Genomic DNA, 26,194 nt, shown 5'->3' with positions numbered 1-26,194 from the left:
CTCTCTAAATGAAGTCTCGACCTCATCTCAAGTCTATTCATAAAAAGGAGCACACAACACACACTTAGAAATGTGTGGTGATTCTGGTCATTTTGGCTCGCTCTCCCAGACCCCTCACTACACAGCCTCAGCTGAAGCCAAAGCTGTGTTTGATTTGCACAGTTGCTGTCCTCGGCAAGAAGAAGGTGGTATGGCAGAAGACACATGAACAAGCTTGTGCTGTCGGCATTGCTTTGTGCTCTAAATCCGAAGTCATGATCTGAAATGTATCCATGTTTCTGCACATGAATACACCTCTCCCTCATGAAGCAGAACCTCCCTCATGAAGCAGAACCTCCCTCAAAGCATTATGACCATAATGATATTTCTGTTACAATTCTCTCATAAAACCACTGCAAAAAAAAAAAAATCCAAGACAGTAAGACAAAAAAAATAGCAAGCTTTAAAATAACATGCTTTTCTTATAGGAGACTTGTTCATCTCTTTTAGGTATGGAAATGTAATTGTCCTCCATTTAAACAGAAAAAGAAGGTCATATCCAGTTGTGCACGCATAACTATGTGTATATGTGACAGTAAGTATCAGACACAGCTGCACACTGTCTGCCTGAAAGGTGACAAAACGGACTGGAGCTGTTGTATTAATAATGCAGATTCTAGCTAGGCTTGAAGAGATAAGCAAGTTGCTGTCTGTGATAAATGCATAGGCTGTCCTTCTATTTTGGAGGTTCAGCTGATGATAAAAGATTGTAGAGGCACCACTGTATTTAGAAATACTCTTTCTCAGTCAGAAAGCCAGACTTAACATGTAAGTTTCTGGAACTGGTGCACAGAGCATTTTCCCCAGAAACACACTGCACCATGAAGGATGCATTGTGAGTTCCAGTTGCTGTTTCTCCACATCAAATAAAACTTTTCAGATCATTGTGAGCAACTTTAGCTTTGGGAGGAGGCCAAAAATCATTACTCTCAATACACTTCCAAACTAGCAAGCTTATGCAGTAAACAAACTTTATTACTAGAAAAAGTCAGGCATAAACCTAAGACCTTTTCAAAAGCTATCAGTCCTTGCTATGTTAGCTGTAGTCATGAAGCTTGCAATCTTGCAGTAAAAGTTAAAAGGACTGTAACACAGTAACTCAAGTTCTCTACCACATTAGACCTGGCCATATGAAATGCAGGCACTGTTCTCCTTCGGCACTTTTACTTAAAATACTTAAAATAATTCTGAGCACCTCATTAAACGCACGTTATCAAGAAATGTACTACTAGCCAAATACTTATATTCATACATCTCATTTGTATATCACAGATGCAACCTAAAACCTCAAATCCTGCAATGCAACTCAGCCATATAGCTCCTTGCACTCACCTATGGCTCCTTAAATAGCAAGAACCAAGCTCTCTGTGGGCTGGTAGGACAGTGCTCTGTTAACACAGGAGTCCAAATAAATGGGTCCAGGTGTATGAAAAGATAGGGCTGCTGGTTTTTAATTCTGAGAGCTGGAAATGAGAGGGGATGACAAGCAGCAGGACTAAACTGCATTAAAAAAAAAAAGAAACACATGGTTTTATAATAAAAGTAGGATATTTTTCATAATTATTTCTGAGTAGAGATGTAAGCAACTAGTTTATGATGGACTTCAAACTCAAGAAAATTTTCTGTCTTCTGGGGGGATATTCTGGCTAACAGCTGTGAGTGGAATGGGTCTTTAAAATACTTTGCCTGTTTTAGCAGCTCACAAAATACTTGTATAGTCAGGTTGAGGAGGGGGCAATTCTTGGACACCTTCAAATTCCTATTTGAAAGCCAGCTGCCATAAGAGCAGACCAGCACCTATAATTAATGCTGTCACTTCTTTGGAAGTAGAAAGCCTATGACTTCCAAAAGCTTCAGACAGCTTTTAAATAAAATGAACTTATATTGCTAGCATTCAAATGTGGGGGAAAAAATCTGAGAGAAAAAATCATATTTATGCATAATTACACTTATGGCCCTAAACAGGCCCTCTTATGTTTCCTTTGGAATGACTACACAGCTCCTAGGGTTGGGATCTAATCTTAACCAAGACTATCTCACTGGGTAGGGATCCTCAACAGGGACAAACCTTGAAACGCAGCCATTCTCTTTCTGTGAGAGTCACAGCAGAGCCCTATCTTCCTCAAGGATTTCCTGCTGCCTGTGAACTATATATTTAATTTTGAAAAACATTCAAGACAGGACATCCCAGCTTTAGAAATGCTGGCCTGCTTTCGACATGACTAGACAGAACCATCTCCTGGCCAGACATTAGGCAAAATTCCCTAATGATTAGCCTCATTCTTTACACGATTCTTAAAATATTGCTTTTTATTGTGAAAGACAGAGCCTCTCATGAGATAAGACTTAACCATCAACACAAAATTTTTATGCAGTGAAAACTACAACTACAGAAACTGATAACCAACCCATCCTACAAACACAGACTTGAGAGGAAGCATGTGGTTCCTAACTATCTTGACAGAAACTAGACATAACAGAACCCAAATAACTTGGACTGCTTGTCTTCTCTGGTGAACCACGAGACTCAGACTTGCTAGGCTAGAGGTTATATTCAGGCTCTTACACATTTAATTATTTCTTAGTCCTTCCACCACTTGAAGTAGAGTGCATTCTGTGCATATGAAAAGAAAATTGTGCATTGCACCTGGAAGTTGTGTCCATTTTAAATTATTCTATAAAATACGTATTGTGGGGACCATTGCCAAGATGTGTGTAATGGCATTTATACTAAGTACTGTTCCACAAAAGCCACAACTAAGAACATTTGCTATTTTCAAAGGATTCGCTAATTTTTCATGTCTTGAACTACACAATCAGTTTTTACAGCATGTTCTGACCAAAAGAGCTACCAGAACATAATGTGGTTTTAATTTAAAGACTAAAAGCCTCCTACGTGTTCACTCTTTCGCCTGGACTGTTAATGGACCTGGAAATAATACAACAGGACCAAATCTCCCACCTTTCCCCATCTTTGCCTTCTGCGGTCAGAAAGTATTTCAGTAGTGCTGTAACCAGGCCGCCAGTTTGCTGACTCTTCAAGTTGACTTCAATCGTTTGACGTATCACTCAAACATGCAAAAAGTTTCTATTAATTTTTTATTGCTCATAAAACTTCAAAGCTAGTTCCCTTCTTGTCTGTCAGCAGGCAGCAATTTCCCCCTTTTTAAGCTAAATTAAACTATAGGGAGCCAATTAAAAAAGCAAAACCTAACAGCTAAGTTTTTCTCTCTATTAATCTCTCTAAATTTATGATATATCAAGGCCTCTCAGCCCGCTTCCATTGTTACTGGCATAGCTCAAAATTACTGCCAGACATATAATTAGGTGACTAAAAGATCTAGGAAAAAAAAATACAACACTTAAGTGATAATTAATATTAATTAATATTAGCAGTCATTAATTTGCTAACTATATAGTACTTGTCAAAGTTCTTCAGAATAAAGCAGTAAATAACTAGGAGGTACCTGTGCTGTCTCTGTAGCTGAAAGGGCAGAGTCCTCTTATCTTTATTTTTACCACTTTGGATCTCTTGGTTTTAAGGCTGCACTCACCTCAAGAAGAAAGAATGTAACCTTCACAATCTAATTTATCTTAAGAGTTGCAGTTCACTCTAACTGGCCGTAAGCAATCAATTTTTCCCTCTTATCCTTCAACGTCCTTTAAAGTTGTTTTGGAAGAAAAATGGCTGAGAAGGGGGAAATCAATGAATCTGAAAACAAATTTTAGCACGCCACTTGAATAAAGCAGCAAGATAAAATATGGAGGAAATCTCAAAAAGGGAAAAGCACTTTTGGGGGTATGAAAACTGATTTTATTTTAAGAAACAACTGACTTTAAAGTACTTAAATGTATTTTACATCCTATTACTGTAAGTAAAATCAAATATTAACACTGACAGAAAGATTAACTTTAACTGCTACTTTCGCTCATTTTCTATATATTAACCCTGGGCAGTTGGCAGAAGTTTGGAGATCTTTCTGTCGTTCGTGTTTCCACACAACAGTCTGGAGAACACTACAAACCCTGTAATCATATGACTATCACATAACAGTCATTAAAAAAAAAACACAACACACAAACAACTTTCCCAAGCCCAGAAAGAGACTGGCAAAGGAAACTAATTTATATCATGATTTCCTAGGATAACAACTTCCATGATAACTGCATCACTTTAGGATGCCCTAAGTACTGCTGAACAGTAATTTAATACGCAGTAACCGCTTTAACAAAAATTGACTGTTCTGTTTGGTGACAAAGTCTTCCCATAAAGAGATCCCAAGAGAAGCAATGGCTATCATGCCTGACCTAGAAAGAGCAGATGCAAAGTATACACCTAACATCTGTAATTACAGAATAGGACTTCTACATTTTCACTCCAGGTCATGCTCACACATGATTACAGGATCACAGAGTTATCACAGTGTATCCTCTATCCTGGGTCTTCTCTGAGAGCAATAATGGCAGTCCAACTCTTCTTGAAGATGAGAAGAGAATTTAAACCTGCAATGGCTTCTCTAGGGGCTGTGAAGTGCATGAACTGCAGGAAAACAAAGAGCTGAGAGAGGAGTCTTTCAAAGAATCCACTCTTTAAAACTCAGCAGCCCCAACATCCAACTAGAAAGGATGAAAAGCCATCAGGTATGACAAGCAACAAGCTAAACAGATGGGTTCATCTGTTTCTGGGAAAATGCAGGTGGGCAGAACAAGGAGGCCGAACATTGCTATCGCAGGAGCTGGGGAGGCGCCAGCACCCTGGATGCGTCCCACCTTGCTCAGCCATGCCAGCTGCAGCACTCCAGCCCCATCGCTGCTGCACTGTGCTGCAAGTAAACAATTTAGAGCAATGCAACAGGAAAAAAAGATTTTGTTCTAATCAGAAAGCTAGATGCTGAGATGCTTTATGGCATCCATGTGTTCTACCTTTGGCTCCGTTTGTGGTGCAATTTGGGGATGGTTGTTTGTGATGTAAACATGATAAAGCTGAGAATCACAGAGTTAAAAACTTCACTGGCAATATTTTACTCTGGATATGAAACCTCAGCTATAATTCAGGCTAACGGTCAAGTCACAGATCACAGCTTAAATGTAAACACTTTTTTAAAAAAAATGTTGCGAGAACCAGGTAATCTCCAACCTGTTTTAAATAGTATCTGAGAGGAATACTTACACTAAACTGCACAGAAAATTAGTACACCTCGTTTCTTTGCTCTAACAAGGCACCTTTTACTCCTTTAGAAATGTTCGGATTGTTTCAGATTTTTCTCATCTTGATACACCAATTTAGAAATAAGTTACACCATTAGCATTCAAAAGAGCTTTAAAGAAACAACCTGATTTTCCTCATGACATCGCATTAGATTGTTCCATGGAAGCTGCATTCACTATTTTGTATTACTCATAGTTGGTTATTTAATATGTGCACAGTGTTTATAAGTGATGATATGGTCTTTATAATTTTTCATACAAAAGCAAAAAGTGCACCAAACTCAAGTGCTACACTTCCTAACTGCTTCAGAATGAAGAATGAATTACCACTGAGTCAGAAAAGCAAAAGTAATTATTTAAAAATGGGATCATCAACACATTCTAAGAAAGAAAAAAAAAAAAGCATACTATTTTCCAAAGCTCAAGGTTAAACAGTTCAGGCCACAATATCCTGCTGCACTGATTAAAGGGACATAACCAGCAGATGGCTGGAGCAGCAATTTCTGACTAGGCACCAACCAGCCGGAGCACCAGGGGAACTGCTGGGTATCTGAAAAACAAGTCATTGTACCAGTTAATAGCAAACTTTTGTGATCTCTGATTTAAACACCACTCTGGAGAAGAGCAGATTTTACTGTACTCAAACATTTCACAGCGTCCAGCACAGTCTGCCTGTCACCACCCTTCACTGCCTGAGATCAAGGCAGCAACAGCCACTGCTGCCCACTCCCCTCTCCACTCCACTGACCTACCTGAGGAAGCTTGAAAGGCACATCCAGATGACATCCTGTTGGCAGCTGAGAAAAAAAGTAGGACCCAGCACAGCCCAGTGACTTAGATAGTCAAAGTGATTTAAAAAAAAAAAAACGTAAATTGATTCAATATTGTGGTGTAACGCATCATAAAACAACCAGAGAATTTGAGCCGTGCTGTAGAGCACAAAGCTGCAAACAGTCTGGTTGCAGCAAAGTAACTGCAGTGCAAGTACAGCAGAGCACCAGTTTTTGTTTTGGCTGTTACTAATACTCAAGCCCAGTGCACTAGAGCTAGCCCAAATTTTTCAAAAGAGTTATGACAACAGTCATTACACATTATAACAACTAGTATTTCAAAAAAAAAAAAAAAAGTTGTTCTAGCCTCTCTTAGTATGCAGACAGAAGCCAACAGTGAGGAATCTGAAACTCAATATCCAATTTCATTGCCCTTCTGCTTGTCTTTTCTCCCATTTTAAATAAGATTTCAAACCTGCTTTGGCTTCACCACCTCCTTTTATAAGCACTAGGGTTAAAGATTTCAGATACTGCTTTTATACAGACACTGTGTCCTCCTTCAGGGTATGACTTTTTGGGGGTTAAAAGCTGATACAAAATGAGACTATGAATAGTAAGTAAGGAAAAATAACTCAGTACAGGAAGATCATATTGCTGAGGACAGTAAGAACATAGCAAGCATGTACTGTATTTCATCCCAGCATTCTTCTAGCTTCCAACCATTTTCAGCTCAAGGGATTTCCTTGGTTTGCAGCAGCTTTTCTATTTGGAACTCTTTTCCAGAAATTTCTCTGGTCTCCCCTTCAACTCATGTGAATTTTTACATTCACACTGTCCTTTGTCAGGGAAGTCCACAAAATCTACCACCTTCTGCATAAACAGTCACGACCTTTTGTGTTGAATATCACGCATCTGAAGTCATCTGATGGCCACAAGTTCTCGTGCACATAACAGCACAGTTGATTTCTTTAAGGCTCACAGTAAATGCTGTTTATTCAGGACATCTCTTCCCTTCAGTTAGGCAACAATAAACTGCAGGAAACAGAAAGGAGCAAGGAATAAAAGCAAACTAGTTCCAGGGAACAGGAGCAGGTAGGTGAGTTTTACAGTCACCATCTACCAGCACGCTGATGCGTTTGCTCCCATCTCAGCCCAGTGATACACCATTAAACCTACGCTGCACTACTACCACAGTTATCTGTGACTTCACACGCACTTAGAATCAAAAAAAAAAAAAAAAGCTTTGTAAAAGATGCTTCATTTTTCCATTTATTTTATTTCTTGAAAAGGGGTATATTAATAATAAAGTACAGTGGCAAATTTCTCCCTAACTATAGCATTTCCTTGCTAAGTGCCCTTACCCTGGGATTCCTGCACTGCAGGAATCAGTCTTGGCAAACTTTGGAGGCAGAAATTAGGCTATTTTCTTCACTGCATTTGAAGTGGATTTGAAGATTCATTGGGCAGTCTACAGATTTACATGGCTGTACTTGCATGTTTTTCCAGTGCAACACGCTACATATTACACCAGAAATAACATACAAACATACGTCAGAGAAATTATAAAACTAAACAAGACTTACCATGAATAACAGTAACAACTGTTAGGCTCCTGCTATTGTCATCAGGTAGGCAATGCAAGGAAAAACACTGCTGATACTATCAGAAAGTTTGCAATGATACCAACTTGTTGTCCACTGACGTTTGCTAGTGCCTGTTTACAAAGCACTGGCGTAGCATTAGTTTCCTTCAGGATGCCAGCAAGAAGCACAAAAACAGTAAGGGAGGATCCAGATGGAGGAATCTGTGGAACTTGCTTAATGAATGGAGGTAGGGTGGGCAAGGGGAAGGAAGAAGTGGTTGGGGGAGGTTAACTTCCTCACATCTTTCTCTTCAAAGATTTCTGCTTTTTAAGGCACAGAAAAGCAACCAGACAAGCTGACTGGAGAAACCTAATAAAGGTTCCCGCATCTGTACAACTTTCTAACTATTGCTCAGGAGGTATTTGAGAGATACCTCAAAAACTTTGAGTGTAAGAGCCTTCCAAATAGCTACCAAGGTAAACATCATGTTACAATGAGTTGATCAAAGGTATCATGACCAAAAACAAATTATATATATATGTATATATATATCTCAGAAGTCCACAGGATAAAGCACTTCATTGTTATAAAAGCCATTCAGTATCAGAAGTATTTTCTTATGCTACCAAAAACAAACAAAACAACACGATCAAAATCAGTTTTTAATTCTCTAAGACAGATAATTCGTGATGAAATAGCTACAATCATTCCCCTAAATTTTTGCAGATGACCAATTACCCAGCTCCAAATACCATTACGAGCAGTGGCTGTGAATGACAGCAGCCTCTCTCCAGTGTGAGAAGAGGAATTTACACAAGGGGTGAGGTACTCCTGTCACAGTCTAATTGCCAAGCGTTAACTATACCACAAGTTTAAGAGTGACTTTTCAGCAAACATGAGCAGAACAAATGCTAATTCCTTTGCAAGCTAAAACAGAAATACACTCAATCCACTTCCTGGTATTGACATAGTACATTGTTCTAAATGCATCCATTGTAAATAGAATAGAACAGCTTTGCCGTAGGAAAACAGTTAAGAAAGTTATATGCGGATCATGGTGGGGTTTCTTGTTTTAATTTGTTTGTCTACCACTCCTTGAGAGCCACACAAGCTTCTTGAAAAAATATTCCTCCTGTGTGATGTACACACCCCTACCTCTTTGCAACAGTAGAACTTCAAGGTGGTGTTGTGGGGTTTTTTGCCTTTTTTTTTTTTTCCTTCTCCCTAGAGCACAAAGCAACCAGTGAAATTTATAAATGTACGTGTTGACTCAAAAGGGTTTGACAGAAAAGGCAGCAGTAAAGCAAATAATCTGCCCACTCACTGGGGACCCTCAAGTCAAGGACTAAGTCACAGAAACTTAATTACAGGAAACTCATTTCTCAATTGTCTGCTCCTGTCTGCTCATGGCTTAACCAGAGCAGTGGGTCAGTGGGTGAGGGGCAGGGAGGGGTACTGCTAGGTTAAAGCAACACTGACTTTTTTAAAATTTCCAGATAATCAGTTATCTTGCCAACACTTCGGTCAACCCAACTTGACTCTTATAAATGTGAAAGGCTAATTGTCAGACGTTTGTAACAACAAATACACCTTTTTTGAAGACCACTGGTAGCATGAACATTTCTCTGAAAAAAACAAGCAGTGAGAAGATGTCTGGAAAAAATTAATGAAGTTCATATAAATGTTTATGCACTTAAGTAGCGGTGATATTTTAAACTCGAATAATTAAACACTCACTTCTTATTTCTGACTGTCATACTCCGGACCAGTGAAACATTCCCGTTTATCAGCAAACTGTATAAATGCTAAGTAAATATAGAGATGCATGTGATCAAAGACTATGGAAGTTTATCTTACAAGTCAATGCTAGAGCAGCTACTGGCATATATCTGGCAATTCTTTTGAGCAAACATTATCATAACATTCTGTAAGAGTATTTATGAAAACAAAACAATAAAACCTCTTATAGTGTAGAAATTTTAACTTGCACCAGCATTGATTTAGTATCATTAGAAGACATTAGTAGCATGTTTTTGTCTTGAGCAGAATGTGAAAATCAAGACATAACGTGAGGTTTCTAATATCCATTTTTATTATTTCCTTTTGTTAAGAGAACATTAATTTCAGAAGTGACTAAAAGCAAAGCATCCAGATTAGCCCATAATTTGTTTCACTAAGCATTGTATGTGCTAAAGAATATTTTAAAATGTTTAAAGTGTACACACACACTTCTATATACGTATATGCATATACATTCACTTACACATACAATAAACACAAACGGTTATACAGCCTCATATACTCATGCACAGTTTCTTAATGATCCAGATGATCATTTTTGATCTCTCTTCTGGTATATGGGAGATTTCAAGTCACAAGAATCTTGTATGAATTCCATCGAAACATGTAACTTAAGATTCAATTTAAAAAAAATAAAAAAACTGGTTGATTTTGGTGTCGAAAAGCTTTCCAGATTTAACTTTCCTTGATAACTTACTTGCAAGACACTGCATTATTTGTCTGCTTGATTCAACAGATGTCAGAAGCTAGTAAACACCACAAAAACCTTGAAAACATACACCAGCAAAGCACAAAGGACATAGCTGTAAGAGGAAGTACCATGGGAAAGAGGGCAAGGATTTGTATCCATGTGTCACTTGCACAGCAAGCCAATGTCCCACAGTTGCAGAAGTTCACAGAGAACAGTTCGAGGAGTATGATACACCTACCTCTCTACAGCAACACTTTGATTACCTGTGCTTTATAAGTTCAGCTCCTCAGCAACCACTGTACGCTAACTGAAACTAGTCTTACAGGAATAATCAAAATGCCTTTGCTCAAGTCTTGTGTGTTAGGCTTGGTAGGCAGTGAAGCCCCACACAGCTACTCACTCACTGTCCCCATCCTCTCCCCAGCCGAGTGGAGGAAGAGAATCAGAAGGGAAAAAAATAAGAAAATTCCTAAGTTGAGAAAAGGACAGGTTAGTAAGGAAATAGAAAAAGGAAACAAGAAGAAAAAAAAAAAATACAAAAAACAATTGCTCACCACCAGTCTACCAATGCCCAGCTAATTCCCCGACAATCGCCCTATAAAACTTCCCCCTCCAGTTTTAGTGCTGAGCATGACTTAACATGATACAGGACATCCCTTTGGTCCATTTGGGCCCCCTCTGTGTCGCACCCCCCAGCTCCTTGTGCACCCCCAACCTCCTCACTAGCAGGGCAGTGTGAGGAGCACACGAGTCCTGGGCTCTGTGTGAGCACTGCTCTGCAACAGCTGAAACATCGGGGTGTTGTCAGCACTGTCTTCTCCAGAAATCCAGAACATAGTACTATACCAGATACTGTGAAGAAAATTGACTCTATCCCAGGCACAACCAATCCTTCATGTTCAGACCCTAGTGTGGTTTTTTGTTTGTTTGTTTGTTTTTAAATCTTTGTTCATCCTGTGCCACCTCCAGCCAAGTAAAGGAAGTGCCCCTGTTTTGGGGAAACTGAAAGATTTTGAAAAATCGCATGTTTCCTGAAAATTTCCTAGATTTTATCATTGTAATCTGTATTGTTTGAGTTTCCAGTGGTAATAGCAAACTTCTTTGTACAAGTCTGCATAAACATAAGTATCAGTGCGTTACATGCAGAATGCATTTTATGTCTTCAGGCCGCAATGATACTATGTTTATTTCTTGAGACATATACATAACACAATGTTTCAAGCCTTTATTTTCATAAAGATTTTATAGTTAAAGCTCTGAAATACAGCATCTACCAGGAGAGGGTTGCCTAGATGTAGAAAAATCATCTCCCTGGAAAAGCAGAAGCCTTTTTCAGTGTCAATCTGTTCTTGATATGAACAGCACATACATGAACTTCTAGTGTGAGAACTTGATCAATGAGAGGGAAGAAAAAAAAAAAAAGAGAAACCTCTTGCAACATACGTCCCTTTCTCCCTGAATTCCAAACCCACTGGGCACATGATGAGCTTTGGAAGTAGAGGAAATAACACTGCTGAAACGGGTTATTTTTCAAGTACATGAAGTCCGTGGCCACCCGAAGGCTTTCTATGTATTTTGCAAGATTGACCTCATTTTTACATCCCATCACACATTTTCCAAGATGCAACTAACCTATAATTGACAAGGTACTGAACAAGTTCCTCAGGGCAGTTTCTAGATTTGCTTAATTGCAAAGATGTTTCTAGAATTGTATTTATTTATTTACCTAAGGACACTTCTGGTGAAATGAAACCACATTTACAGAAACAAAAGACACACTGAAGGCTTCATGAGTGTCTTCCAAAAATGAAATGAAAACCAGCTTCCTGCCTCCCTCTCCTGTGCCTAGACATGAACAATCCCTTGTTCAGCTTCAACCTTGTAATTTGGGGCTGGAGTTCGCAGGAAAATATTTGGCAGCTGGTACCTGGGATGTTCCCAGCAACCTTAAAGACAGTTGTCTTTTCAGTGTCTCACTGACGCAACACGGTAGTTCTCAGTCCTCACCCATCCCTCTTAACAGGGGTCAATCTCTGATTGCCAGCATAAGGAGAAGAATCAGCCCGTGCCTGATGGCCGAGGTGACTGTCAATGACCCCACCATTAACAACGCTGCAGGATTCTTTCCGTTCCCTCCCCTTCCTTCCCCCAGACCCCTGCTCCCAAGGCCACCTACAACTCCATGCTATCACAAGTCCTACCCACTTTAACTCCTGACGTAAAGCCAAAGCACACCTTACGACTCACTTACTGGAAGTCGCTTATGTGGTAAATTAAAATGCACCAAGAGGAAATAAAGTTACCGTTCACAGAGAGACATTTTCCCCCAATTTGATCAGAAGGTTTTACATCATCCCTCACTAAATTTACCAGAACTCCTCTCAGAGGCTGAAGGACTGAACTACAGCATTATCTGCCACCACTCCACAGCCAGAAAAAAGAATCGATGCATGATATTTATTACCAGAGTAGATAATTATAACACATTTAGATTTCATTAGTACCTATGAGACCTATAGATGTGATCACATAATCTACTTTTAGGGAAGCAACCCACAAGATACATGACAATTGTTCCACGTCTTAATTCACAGCACAAGTGGAGACCTTGCTTTTAACTGGACTTAATTACAGCATTTTAGCATTAGATTTATTTAGAAGGTGAGCACACAAAACGTGTATCAGAAAGAGCACTCAATCCTTTGGAAGCCTAGCTGGGCTGTTTCTCATCTGGTATTGAGAGTTCTCATAGTAGCATATATTAATCTTTAAAAATAAATTAATAGAAAAGCCTTTTGCAATTACACATAGCTTAATACCCTTTACAAAGAAGGAAATTTCTTTCTCGCCTGTTATTGATGCACTTTTTTGAAGTTATTTTTTTCAGCATGTTTGAGATGCCTTTCATATGTCAACAATAAGATTTAAATACAACTAAAATACTTTTTAAAAACTAAACTTTGAGAGGGGTATCTTAAGGTTTAGACAGAAAGCCTTATAACACAGCAGAGAGAATGCTGTGTGACACAGTCTGAGCTGCAAGTTTTATTCAAAAATAAAGCACATATAATAAATACAAGACTTACATGAGGACAGGCATGATATAGACAGCAAGTGTATGGAAGAGTTCCACAAGTTTTGTCACTAGACTGTCAGAAACACCCCACAACCTTGACATGAAACAGCAAATAATTTCTTTTATACAGTATTTTAATAAAACACAATTCAGCGGTGTTTCTGAAGGACTCAAATATGCAAGAACCTGTGTTTAGATTAAAAAAATAATCCTTAAAATCAAGTACCAAATATTCATATGTGGCAATTTAAAGTTAACGGATGGGGGGGTGGGCAGAGTCTTATTCTCAAAAAGACTTGAACATTTCAGTATTCCACTAATTTTAATGGAAGTCACACATCTTTGCTTCTTCTTTGTATCAGTCATCCCCCATTACAAATGCCAGCTTTGGTTCTATGAGACTTAAGTACCCCACACGAAAATCTGACCCCATTCCACAAGATCTCCCTATCTAAATGGGACAAAACTTATTCTCCAAGCGCGAAATCCTAGCAGCCCACTGGTTCTCCCCAGTTCAGATAGTTACTGCTACTTAAATGAATATGCACACACAAAGTCAGTTCAGCTCTTCCTTAAGGTTAAGGACATAAAGGGAAGTTTGCTTTTTGACTTACTTCACAAATATCATGACACTTCATGAAAATTAAAGACTTCTGAAGTCTTACTCACCTTCATTCCTGGGAACAGGTTCTGTACCACCAGGAGTTTTATCTGGCATCTCAGCAGGGACAGGCTTAGCAAAATCTAATGGACAGAAAGCAAACAAAAGAAAAGCGTTCTTAATCAAAACCAGTACATTTCAGAAGGACACTCCCCTGCCCCATGTCCACTCATGAAGGATGAATTTTCAGCTTTCATAATTTCCGTGTTTAGATGTAAGATATGTAAACAAACAAAACTCCCTAGCATTTATCTACAACACTGTTCCGTAGAACATAACTTGGATGTGAACAAATACTGTAGCATTCGTTTATAGGCAGGCAGGCCCTCTAATAAATCACAATGGTAGACTGGAAGTACTAATTACATCTGGTAGACTTCAGTCTTTGAGCTTGGATATTTTTCCTCACAAGTGAGAGTTTCTAGTCAGAAGCCTATGAATTGGGATGAAAGAGTTGCTTATACCTATGTACTGCTGAAGTTAACGAAAGAGTGGTCACTCAGAGTCACACCAGCCAGCATTAAACACAAAAACAGTTTAAAGCTTTACTGTGCTGTGGAGTACAAATGCTTCTTCCATCCCAGCAGTGGGCAGAGACTAAGGGCTTCTCAGGCAAGCAGTGGGCCCATCTCCTCTTAGCAGCATTATGTACCTCTGCAGTACTGCCTGATGGTCAACATATACTGGCTGGGATTTTGCATCCTTCTTTTTAACACCTTTGAATATTTTCCCACCAACAGTTGGGTTGACACGCCATTTTATATAACACAAAGCTTAAGATTCAGACAGGACGCAGTAGTAATAATAACAACAAGACAGAAAAGTAGGATTTTCTGCCCAAAGGAGACGGTGCATCACCTGGCAGAGACATTGCGTCAGGTGACAATTCAGATAGCTCACTGCTGTGTACAACAGTGCCCAGAGCGTGCAGCACTGTGAGGATTAACAGCCCAGCCTTGATCCCTAATGATGTCAATGAACCACCCTGTTTCCAGCAATGTTGAGACAACAGAGCTGATTCAACACAGAATTCAGACACTTATCAGACACAGGGTTCTGGTACACCTCCCCAGCCCATCCTGCAGTAAAACGGAGGCTGAACACTAACAAAATAAAAGGGTAACACTTTATTTCCTACGCAATTATTTTGTTCTCAAATTTGTGTGGTTTGTTTTGAATCCTATCAACAGACCTAGAATTAAAACTTTTCTTAACTAGCAACCAATTAATTTTACAATAAGTGCAAACTACACAAAATATGTAGGATTTCTTAAGCAATTTAAGTCACAAGAAGTATTTCAGGTGTGCTATCCAGGACAATTATATTTCTCATTTTTAATTCACTTATTTTTAAAAGCTTAGAAATACCTTAGATGCATCTAAGGCTATGATCCACTAACGCATCCTAAGGTTACATTCATTCAGCTAATTCATATTTAGCTGACGGAAACTCCTCTGCACGTGACTTTCTACGTCAGCCAGTTCATCTCCACTGAAGATAAAATCTGCCAGTTCTTACACAGGAATTGCCACTGATGTAGCACTTTGTCCTTAACACAAGTGTTACATCTGCAGAACATGACACATACTGAACATTTGGAACTACCCAAAAAGTCCTTCCTCAGCTCCCCAAAATTAATAGTGATAATGCTTATCCACCTAAGAGTCCATGCACATGAGTTCATGAACCACAGCTGGACAGTGTCACAAGATGAATAAACAAGCGTGCCCTCAACGGAATAGTTGAACAACTACATCTCCAAAATCTTTATAAATTTGCTGAAAAACCAAAACACGCTCTCCAAAAGACATTAAAAACATAAAATCTGTTGCTTAAAGAAGTTACTCCAAGTTAATTATGCATGCTTATCACGTCTAAACAGTTGACTAGAATAAACACACCAACTAACTCTAAAACTTGGCAAGCTCACATCCAACCTGCAATGATGTAATACATATTTGTGAATATTATGCCAGTTTATAATGCCAGTTATTTAGTAATTAAACAGTAAAGTAGACAGGAACTAGTTAATCCTTTTAGTACATTTGAACTAGGAAGTTATACCAATAAATACAATATTTATTTTCATGATTCATTTCAAGCTTCAAGAAAATGGTTTATTTAAATTCTACATTTTAAATAAATTATTTCATATCACAAATTCAGGATACTACACATTTAAAATAATAAAACACAGATATCCATGTATTTATTTCTGGTTTGTGTTGTATCAAGTTGCACAGTATTAAAATAAATACTAAGTAGAGTTCACCATGGAAATGTTTAGTGAGTAACTTACTGACATTAATGAAATAAAATTGGCAGTCTTAGACATAATTTTTGATTTTTACTGACACAGTTTGGATGAGCTAAATTGAAGCAAGGAAATAAAAAGTAATTATTTTTTTCTGGCCTCTTTTGCCTCAGTTTTTATTTATGTAAGTACAAGTTTCCTTGTCTAACATAGACCAACATCTCTCTCTGTTTGACCTTCCAAAGAAGTTACTCCTTTCTTTTGTGTCATCCAAAGTCAGTACCGGAAAGCACTTAAATTAAGACACCTACCAACATTCACTTCTCAGGAATTTAATGGAGTGCCTGTGCTCATCGCTGTTGAGCACAACCCATCATTTCCTGCACAAAAAACACCAGAATTCAAATAGGCATTGAATGACCTTGGCATTTGCAGTAATGGAATGGTAAATTGAAAGCTGGATCATTTGATTAACTGCACACAAAGGGTATTCATTTAACAGGTTCAGACATCCCATAGCTACTGCAGCACTCTGTTTCAGGAACTCACTCAGACAGTACAAGGCAATTTAAAGATTCGTATGCCACAAATTGCTTTCAAAGTTTACCAATTTAGCAACTCCACATTACAGTAAGAGATAGCAAGGGAGGCTCCACATAGGTATACCAGGTTGAAGAAAGTCAACCTCTGTGTCCTGAAAAACAAATCTTCAGAACACTGTCTAGAAACAGTTGTCACTCTCTGTAATGATTTTCATCAAGGAAACAGTCTGTGAAACGTGTTGCCATTCCCTAGCTTTTTCTAAACTGCATTGGAGAACAGCAGTACCAGAACAGTTCAATGGGCGCAAACTTTATACTACCAGTATACAGCCTTCACCATTTTCCCGCAGCGCTGTCAGCAATTTTAAGTGTTCCATCTATAAATTGAGGTCCAGTTATGTGACACAGAATAGTGTTTTAAGGGAATTCTTTAGAAAGTATGGAAATCTATGTATTTCAAATACTAAAAGTCTGTTTTCCTCCCTGCTCTCTCGTTAATGCAAATTGGTTCCATACTTGCTAGATGTTGCAAAATAAACAACTTAAATTCCACTTTTTTCTCCCCCCCCCAAAAAAAAAAAAATTATTACTCCTAGACTTATAACCAAGTAACCACGTTTTCTCTTCATTTACCCCAGAAAAACTTATTTATTCTTTGTTTCGCTTTAGTTTTCTTCTCTGAGATATATAGCAAACCTAGTGAAAGGAGGAAAATTTAAATAGAAGAAACACTGAACTCCACCCTCACCTCCTGTAACATGCCAAGTTCTCAATGACTCAAAAACAGACGTTTATAAATAAATCAATAAAAAAATGCAAAAGTTCATGGTTTTAATCTGGGAAGTAAATTTTTGATAAGTACTATTTACCAAAGCAGGAAATGAAGTCTCTCTTTCTGCAATGAGGCTAAGTAGGACTCGTAAAAATGCAGCAGTGAAGCAGCATTTGGGGTATAAGCTTCCTAGCAAGATGCAGAAGAATTTAATTCTTTCTCACTTTTGAAACAATCAAGCTCTACTTATCCAAACATTCTTATTGCAATCTTTGGGTTTCTGCTACTACTTTCAAGATTAGCAGGACCTTAAAAATCACTCCTGTTAGACCCTTCTAAATACTCTTGCAATTTAATTATTGATACATCTTCAGTTGTCCCTGCACCTTTGGCCCACCTCTTCTAGTTGTCCATGGGGTACTTGGTATTTCTGAATTTGTCACTCAAAGCTCACTACCTATTGCTAACTTCTCTAAGCAGTTTTTCACAGAACATCCCAGTCAGAGAACTTGAAATATGTATGCATTCATAACTTATGAATAAACACAGCTATACTGTTTACATTTCTTAATTAGGCAAAACTCTTAAGAGTAACCAAAAACATTCAGATGTATGACCATGCATTTTCACAGTCCATAATCAGCCTGGACCACCCAACTGGGCATACCGGGAGGTCCTAGTTCAAGAGATTTCTTGTTCCTTATAGAGGATTGTTTTGTCTTTAAAATTCTGCTAAAAATTGAAGATCACTTTTGATTTTATGAAAAAATAAAATCTCAGTTCATTTAAACACAGGATCCAAATCAATAGCATGTGATAGCTGAATTAGTGAGAAAGCATTCAAGCTTACAACACACCAGTGACTTTTTAAAAAAGCATGCTAAGGACAAACATGCGATTCCTGCATTTCACAGACAAATACAGTCTAGCCTCTTAAATTAACAGTATATTGCTAAAAACACATTGCTTCTAATTATTCAAAATAATTGTTGACTGAAGTATTGCAATTTTCAAGTTTCATGGAGAAATTCTCATTAGAGAGAAGATTTCTGTTCCATTTTTGTTCTCTCAGCAACTTATTGCTCTACTCAAAAAAAGCATCAAGCAGCTTGAAAGAAACTATTGTTAATCACAGCACTGTTTGCAGCTGTAACTATGGAGCCCAGCTATGTATTTACGTTGAACAACTAACATCACTAACCAAAATCTAACCTGAACCTCCTTTGTGTCACATCACCAGCCCCTAGTCTATGTCTGATCCAAAGAGCTGGAAGCAATCACATTTAAGGAAGTTGATTGGATTTCTTCAAAAATTTCTCAACATATAGACCCTTAACCAGATATTACATTTCTTTCCAATCTTCCAGAGAAACAATCAGCTTTACTAAGATCTGCTCCGGCTGTAGCCACTTTATTCATGATCAACACAGGTATTCCTTTAAAATACTGTATTTAATTTTTAAATGCAGCTTTTTACAGAATAAATAGCCATGAGTACAGATCAATATATAATGAAACAACTGAAGCTCTGATGTTCCACATTACACACCATGCTGTTAACAGTAAAGCCATCTGCTGGTTTATTTTTAAAGAATATTTGGACGAGTTCTTTCTGCTTCAACTAAATTAAAAAAAAAAAAGGTGTAGAAGTGGGAGGGAAGAAAAGGGATAATTGCAGTTTTCTTGACATAAAGTATTCTGTAAACCAACAAGAAAGCTTGGATGCCCATGCACAGCCTGCACAGAATGACACTTTTTGAGTGAATGGTACAGGACTTTGTTTCCAAAGGCAGTATAATTCACAGAGCTCCCCCAAACCAGCAATCAGAAAGCCTCAGGCCACAGGATGAACTCCATGTTCTGAGGAAGGCTATAGCAAAATTCTCACCCACATTAACGGAACCAGAATTTGACATTTGGCTGTTAAAGGATGCATATATCTTTGTTAGAGAATAAGAACATCCAACTCAGATTTTTTAGTAATTTATTTGCCTACAAAATCCCTTCTGGATCGGAAGCTTTGCTGCTCTGAACCCCTTGAGAATAGCTTTGATCCTAGGTCACATAAACCATGAAAGCTAGTTTACATGTGAACACTAACACAGTTCTTTCACATGAACCAAGAGGTGACACTGAAGAAAACTCTAAATAACATGGACAGAAAGGATATAAATTATGGGGACACAATACACTGTATGCCATCAAGCCTCATTGCTGCTCCTATTCACCACCACCCCTCGGTCTTTCTAAGTAACATAGCAGTACCTACCTAAGATTAAAGTGTTTTTTCAAGTTAGTATTTATTTCTTCCAAACTGCACAGAATTCTAATGGCTCCTTTCATTCCCTTCCAGCAGAGCTCTGGATGTGGGTGTGAATTACTGCTTCCCTTCTCCAACAGTCCTCTCCCACAAAAATCTCTCCGCCTTTTTTCCCTGCAGTGCAACACATGTTGAAACACTCCAAGCCCTTTTTTTGGGGGTGGGGAGAGGTGGGTCAGATGCCTCTTTGCCAAACCAGGTCACCTTTGCACCTCATTTCTCATGGAAAGACTGGCAACAGTGACACAATGGCAACTGCACCAAGAGGTGAGCTGGTTCAAACAAGACCATCTGAGCTACATGGGCAAGAAGGAACAAAATTTCCTTTGCATATCATTTGCCCTATAAATAAAAATCACATTAACATCAGCTCTTTCTCCTCTGACGTTCTTCAAAACAGCACAAGGCTACAGCATACTCTGACTAGTTTTAGAACCAATCGTTTATAGCGCAGCTGCAACCAAAAAACTCAACTCTTTCTCCTCAAGCGAAGACCAAATCACAGAATTCCCTTTGTCACTTTCACTTTGGTTTACTGTAATCCACTGGTTTTGAATCTGAAAAACATCACAAATGTTCTAGTATAAGGAATGAGCTGGCTGGCTCCTCTGTGGTTTAACTGCTACACATACATCTCCCTCCTCCAGTCTCTCCAATAGCTCTGAATCCATTCTCAGTCCTACTCCAAGGCTTTGGCCATGGTTTTTCAAACCCACTAAAAGATCAAGTTCAGCAGCTAATCACCGTGTTTCAGTCTACAAGTCAAGACAGCAAAGTAACATAGGATATGAGGCCTAGAAGGGAACATGACACGGGATCTTCTCCTTCAAACTTTGTATAGAATGAACTTCTTGAAAAGATGAGACTTACTCAACATTTAATCAGCATCCAACCACGTTTCAAGACTCCTTACTTAATACCACATTTTGCCACTATTCCAAGTGAAACAAAGAGGAAGCCTTCCCTGTCAGGTCTTCTGTGAGGAGGAAGAGGGACCACAACCTCCACTGAAACTCCAACAAACAACCTGTACGTTCCCAAGTACCCTTGTGGAGTGCCAGTTCAAGGCCTACACCAAAAGATTTCATTTTTTAATGGTGAAATAAGTGTATTTACTTCTGACACATTAACTCTGAGTAGAACACAATTCTTGATCAGCTCAGCAGAAGAAATACCTTTCAAACTCATTTCAGCTCAGATTGTATGAAATTATTTTAGTGTAATTAACCACTAGCATTTTTCTTTCTATAAAGACCAACTGTTAATGAGTATTTTTGATACTATCACCTTTTAAACATGTAACTTTGCTTAGAGATCAGGCCTACGCTGCCTGTCATCATGCTGTGCTACAGCCAACAGATAGAAAACAACCTAATGCTTCTCCTGCTGTGACACAAAATTGCAGTAGCACTTTCCCATCTGCCTTTCTAATGATGCTGCGTCTCTGAATGATAAAACCACCTGTTCCAGCAAAGCTCCCGCAGGTGGCACTAGCTACTGCTGACAACACAGCACGGACAAAACCAAGTGTTTGCAGCTGAAACTGCCTGTCCCTTCTGGTCAGCATGCCAAGCAAGTGCTGCAGATCCTTAAAGCTTTCTAGTAGCTGGTACATCCTGCTTCGTGCTCAAGTCTGGATCTGGGTTTAGACAGCCTGCTGGCTGAGCCATTCTACCACTTTTTGCCTATTTCAAAACTTTCTATCATCATAAACCAGATCACTTCTGAGCACTGTGTTTTTCAAAATACATACACATACATTGCTTCTCTCGTGCATTTGTACAGGGCAATTACATACAAAAATCCATCAAAAGATCGTATTTCGCTTGCACACGGTAGGTCTGTCTGTATAGTCACCTTCTTTTGAATTCATGCTTGAGAAAATACACAGCCTTGAGTAAGATAGCTTAGCAGAGGACATTCCTGAAACACACTCTGAAGAAAAATGAAGAGTGGGACAAGTAGGTCAGTCCCAAAATATTTAGGGACTTGTAGGCAAGCCCTAGTGCAGGCTGTAGAAGTAGAGCAGTAGCAAGCCATTGCTACCAAGTATTGCTGTCATGTACTCAACTCAAAGAAATCTGCTCTTCAGTATGTATGAAATGCAGGACTTTTAGCAACATGAAAGTTTTTCTTTGATAAAGTTTTAATATGGTAAGGACTTGCACGGTCACTTTATACTGTCACCTGAGGGAGTTACAGCCAACTACGGTCTAGCCATTAGCTCTACAACTTCACTTCTACCCTGCCCACCTTTCACCCCTCTAACATACACACACCAGATAGGTCCTGACTTTGATTTAAAAAAAAAAAAGTTTCAAGAAAAACAACTACAGATGCATAAGGTCTCGATTTCCAATAATTTCATTCTAGTGAGATGTACAACAGAAACCTCACTACAGGGCCAATAATTATGGTTTAATAAATTTAAAAGAAAAAAAAACACCACTTTTATACCTGGATACAAACCCGTCAAACTCCAGCAATAATACAAATTCCTTTATAGTGTATGTGGTTATGGAAAGGAAACTAAAGGGAAAGAATTTCAGCAACTTTTATCTCAGACTTGCTCAAATTCCTTTTCAAAACCTAACTGCTACAATTAGGAGAGATGCTGATTTGGCTAATACACAGTACCTGCTTTCACAGGCTTGAAGTTTCTTGCAAATTGCTTTTCTATTACAGAAGTTGTGCGTTAGCACTTAAAGCATACTTCTCTTTTCCTTTGATCCCTGTGCTTAGGACGTCACTATATACTGTCTTGGAAAGGACCACTGTTGTGCAAATTCATCATTTCACCACACACTCAAGTAGTAGAGGAAATAAAGTAAGCTGCAAGGAATGAATGGTGTCTTTGCAACACAAAGAATCCAATCTCAGCAAGCAAGTCAAACAACAATGACAGTTAATTATAATACACAAAGCATTAAATGAATTTGAATCCATTCCTATGTGCTCAATAAATATTACAGCGATTGGTAACATACAGATTCCAACATATTCTAAGAATTTTGTTTCTCCCATAGTAACGTATTTAGCATGTCTGCATGCATTTTACCTTCTGAAATTTCATTTTCGTGCATCAATTTCTGTTATAGAAAGTTTCTTGGCATCCAGCTAAAGTTCATTAACATTGTCACACTTATTTTATAGAAAAAGGCAAATAACATTGCTGTCAGCTTGGTGAAGACATCCAATTTTTTATATTACGTCACATAGCCCCTCCTGAAATCACAGGACTATGACAATAATTAATGCTTTTCTGTTAGTTTTTGTTGTTTTGCTTTGTTTTATATGAAAGTTTTATAGCACTCTTACAGACAAACTTTGATATTTTAAAGGTCAGTAGAAAAGATAGCTACTGTGAGACAAATAAAATTCCTAACAATTTTAATTTTGAGTAGGGCCAGAGTCAAAACACCGAGATAAGAACAAAGTTTTCCTCAACTCAAATAACCTTGAAACTGCAGTCATGGACAGCTTAAGAAAAAGAGAAGGTGCATCCAAAAGTAAATGCTCAAAGTCAACCGAACAGGTCAATGTTTTTTAAGAATATAGATGAATACATTTCAGAGTCAGCTATTGTAGGGGTCTCCCCTCCCCACTTAAATATACGTTTCTGAAAGCACCCTATAAAGAAAAGGGGAGAGAAAACAAACATACATACAAAAACACAAAATACTGCTCTGCACCAAATCAAAATCACAACTTCAATTCTCTAACACGTTTTCTCAAGGCAGAGCTATTTTTAATTTTGCTAATAACATGCTGATTAGTATGCAACAATTCTAATTACACTGTTTTACCTCTTAAATAAAATGGTTGTAATATATTTGGCTTCACTATACAGTTTGAAAGAAATAACTTTATACCTTATTGTAAGGGATAAAAGAAAAAAAAGAGAAAAATTCCAGAAGTAGATCATACTAACAAAAGACAAAATGTCAGCACTGTCCTGATGGTTCATTCACTTTGTTAAAAAATTTCCTAAACAAAGTTAATTCCAAGTAAACATGAGGGAAAGATATTTTCCCCCTCAACTGTAAACAGTTTTGGAAAGCTAGAGGGAAAAAAAAGTACAAAAGAATGTTTGGTTTGGCATTGCTGCTGCTTATTCACAAAAGGGAAGCCTACTTAAAACCATGATAATGGATAATTATCACTTACACTTGGATCCTTCACGGAGTTCTTTTCTCTCCTTAGTAAATGGTGACTCCATTACGTTTTGCAAGGAAAGGAACTGTTACAGTTTTACGGACTCACTGTCAGGAAAAGGGCTCCTTGAAAGTTGGTTGTGTGTTTCCTGCAATTGGGATAGGCTTGTGTAAATGCTGAAATGGGAGGTTTAGGTATATGGGCTCTAGAATGATTAGAAAAGGAGTATTCAGGCTGGCTTTTCCAAAAAGTGTCATTTGAACTGCTACCCAAAGTACAGCTATGCATAACAAAGTTCCTTGCACGTACCCTGTAAAACACATTTTTCTTCTTGCAGCCATCAGAAAAAGACCATCTAAATTTTTGCTTATGGTGAAATGTGATTAATGAAAATTTCTTGGGTTTTGTTTTCATCACAGATTACATAAAATTAGGAAAACAAGAGAGAAAAGGTCGTAAAACATTCAACAGTTAAAGCTTTCTAAGCTCTGACATGTTCCAGTTACCCAAATGCCGACGCTGGCTGCCTCCCAGACCTGGTGCAGGCAGTTGACGGGACAACCACTGCACGCTTCTTCAACTTTTCCTTCTTCCTACTTTGAGAATATGTATGTCTGGGTGTGCACATGTATTTATATACACACTGCACACACATGGAAAAAAGAGGAAATTAGTAACCGTCAAACTAACAGCACCATGCACGTTCACTTCTAATTTGTCAGAATGAATGGCCTCATAACCCAGATTGAGACATTTCCTGTAGAAACACTACATTATTTATCAAACCACTCCAGAGCATAACTGTTGAAGTGCAGCTTGCAAATAATATATTTTCTAGAGCCAAAGTTTGCAGTTATCTACAGAACACTCGGGCTAATGGTTACAGTGAGCCAAGGCCCTCCCTCCATATAAGAGCTTTGAATATCCCATCCCCAGTTCAGCAGAATGCTGTAATTGAAAGCTTAGCCCTATTTGTTTCTGTGGCATTTAAATACATATGCCCAGCGCAGAGCACAAAGAAACTATATGGTTTAAAACTACATTCATGCTTTATCTCTGGCTAATCAGAGTTTTTGTATATACATAAACAAACACATGCATATACACAATCACTATAAAGAATATTTAATATTACATCAAATATGACTAGAAAGGGAAAGGAAATATGATGTCACACACTTATGATCAACACAAGCAGTGCCTAAGAGAGTAGCACTGGTGAAAGCAAAACTACAGACAGCAACCATCTTTAACCTGCCACAATTTGCGAAGGAATCTGAATGACCATTTTGACAGAACAAGTTGATAAACTGCTGAACACACATTTATTCTGGGTTAAAATGAAGTATTCCCTAGATGGGGAAACTCCCTCTGTAATGCCATAAACATACAAAGCTTCTTATCTCCAACATGCTTTCCTAGAGATGCTGGATTTATTACTGTACATTGCATGGCCACATGCAGACCTTCACTGGCCCCATATGAGAACACTAGTTCCATTCAGAAATACACATGGGGGAAAAAAATAACATTGCTTACAAATGTTATAGTAGGAAAGGTGATTTCCTTCAGCTGTATGCTTCCTCCCCCTCCCCCCCCCATCAGTCAAAAAGACACATTCTGAACAAATTAGTTATGTTTAAGTAATTCGCAACAACTGCATAAGGCCTGAGCCATTCTGCATTTTGACAGGACTTCCATTCCCCTTCTCAGACAAGTAACTTGACTTGGCTTTCAAACACAGAGACAAAGAAATACCTATCATGAAGTGAAATAATAGTCATTTGACATTACTTCATGGACAGCTTATAAAAAGAGTATGCAAGCGTTGAGTCTTTCAGAGATTTTTAAGATTCTTGAAACAACTCTGCTATTCAGAGCTGGTGCCAAGTGAGACTTTTTTTTTGTGAACTGCATGTTGCTTTGTAGCTTTCCATGAGATAGGAGAAAAATCATCCAACTTCCTTTAGTGTTTTAGATTGAAAACTATTTGAAGTAATCATCCAGAAATATCATGTTTGAATACAGATTATCCAGGGGTAGTCAACAAAGGGTTTCCATTAATTTTAACTTACAGTTTTAGAAGGTGTTAAGATTGCACACCTTTTTTAATCTGTTCATTAACATCTACTTTTCACATAGAAAAGGAGTCCAAGTTATCCTCTCTTCACCACAAAATGGTTCACACCAGTGCTGAAGGTCACCTTTCTTAACTTTCCATTTCAACCACACTAAACACAGAAGCTTTTTCTTCCTTTTATAACGTTACTATAGAATCAGAAATGAATCATGCGTTGAACAGTCAGCTTTCCTGCTCTCATT

General features: G+C 38.2%; 1 protein-coding gene across 6 annotated transcripts in view; it reads right to left on the bottom strand.

The window, feature by feature from the left end:
* The window catches only part of PLEKHG1 (pleckstrin homology and RhoGEF domain containing G1), a 162,081-nt gene that overhangs the window by 86,188 nt on the left and 49,699 nt on the right, over positions 1-26,194 (bottom strand). For all 6 annotated transcript variants that reach the window (XM_048076918.2, XM_048076917.2, XM_048076916.2 and 3 more), the window contains one exon: positions 13,837-13,911. In XM_048076918.2, coding sequence (XP_047932875.2) covers positions 13,837-13,885 — 49 coding nt within the window. In that variant the 5' untranslated portion in view covers positions 13,886-13,911. The remainder of the gene's footprint in view (positions 1-13,836; positions 13,912-26,194) is intronic.

Source organism: Anser cygnoides, chromosome 3 (assembly GCF_040182565.1).
Source record: "Anser cygnoides isolate HZ-2024a breed goose chromosome 3, Taihu_goose_T2T_genome, whole genome shotgun sequence".
Lineage (NCBI taxonomy): Eukaryota > Metazoa > Chordata > Aves > Anseriformes > Anatidae > Anser > Anser cygnoides.
Note: the sequence above shows the minus strand (reverse complement) of the source record. Positions and strands in the feature narration are given on the sequence as shown.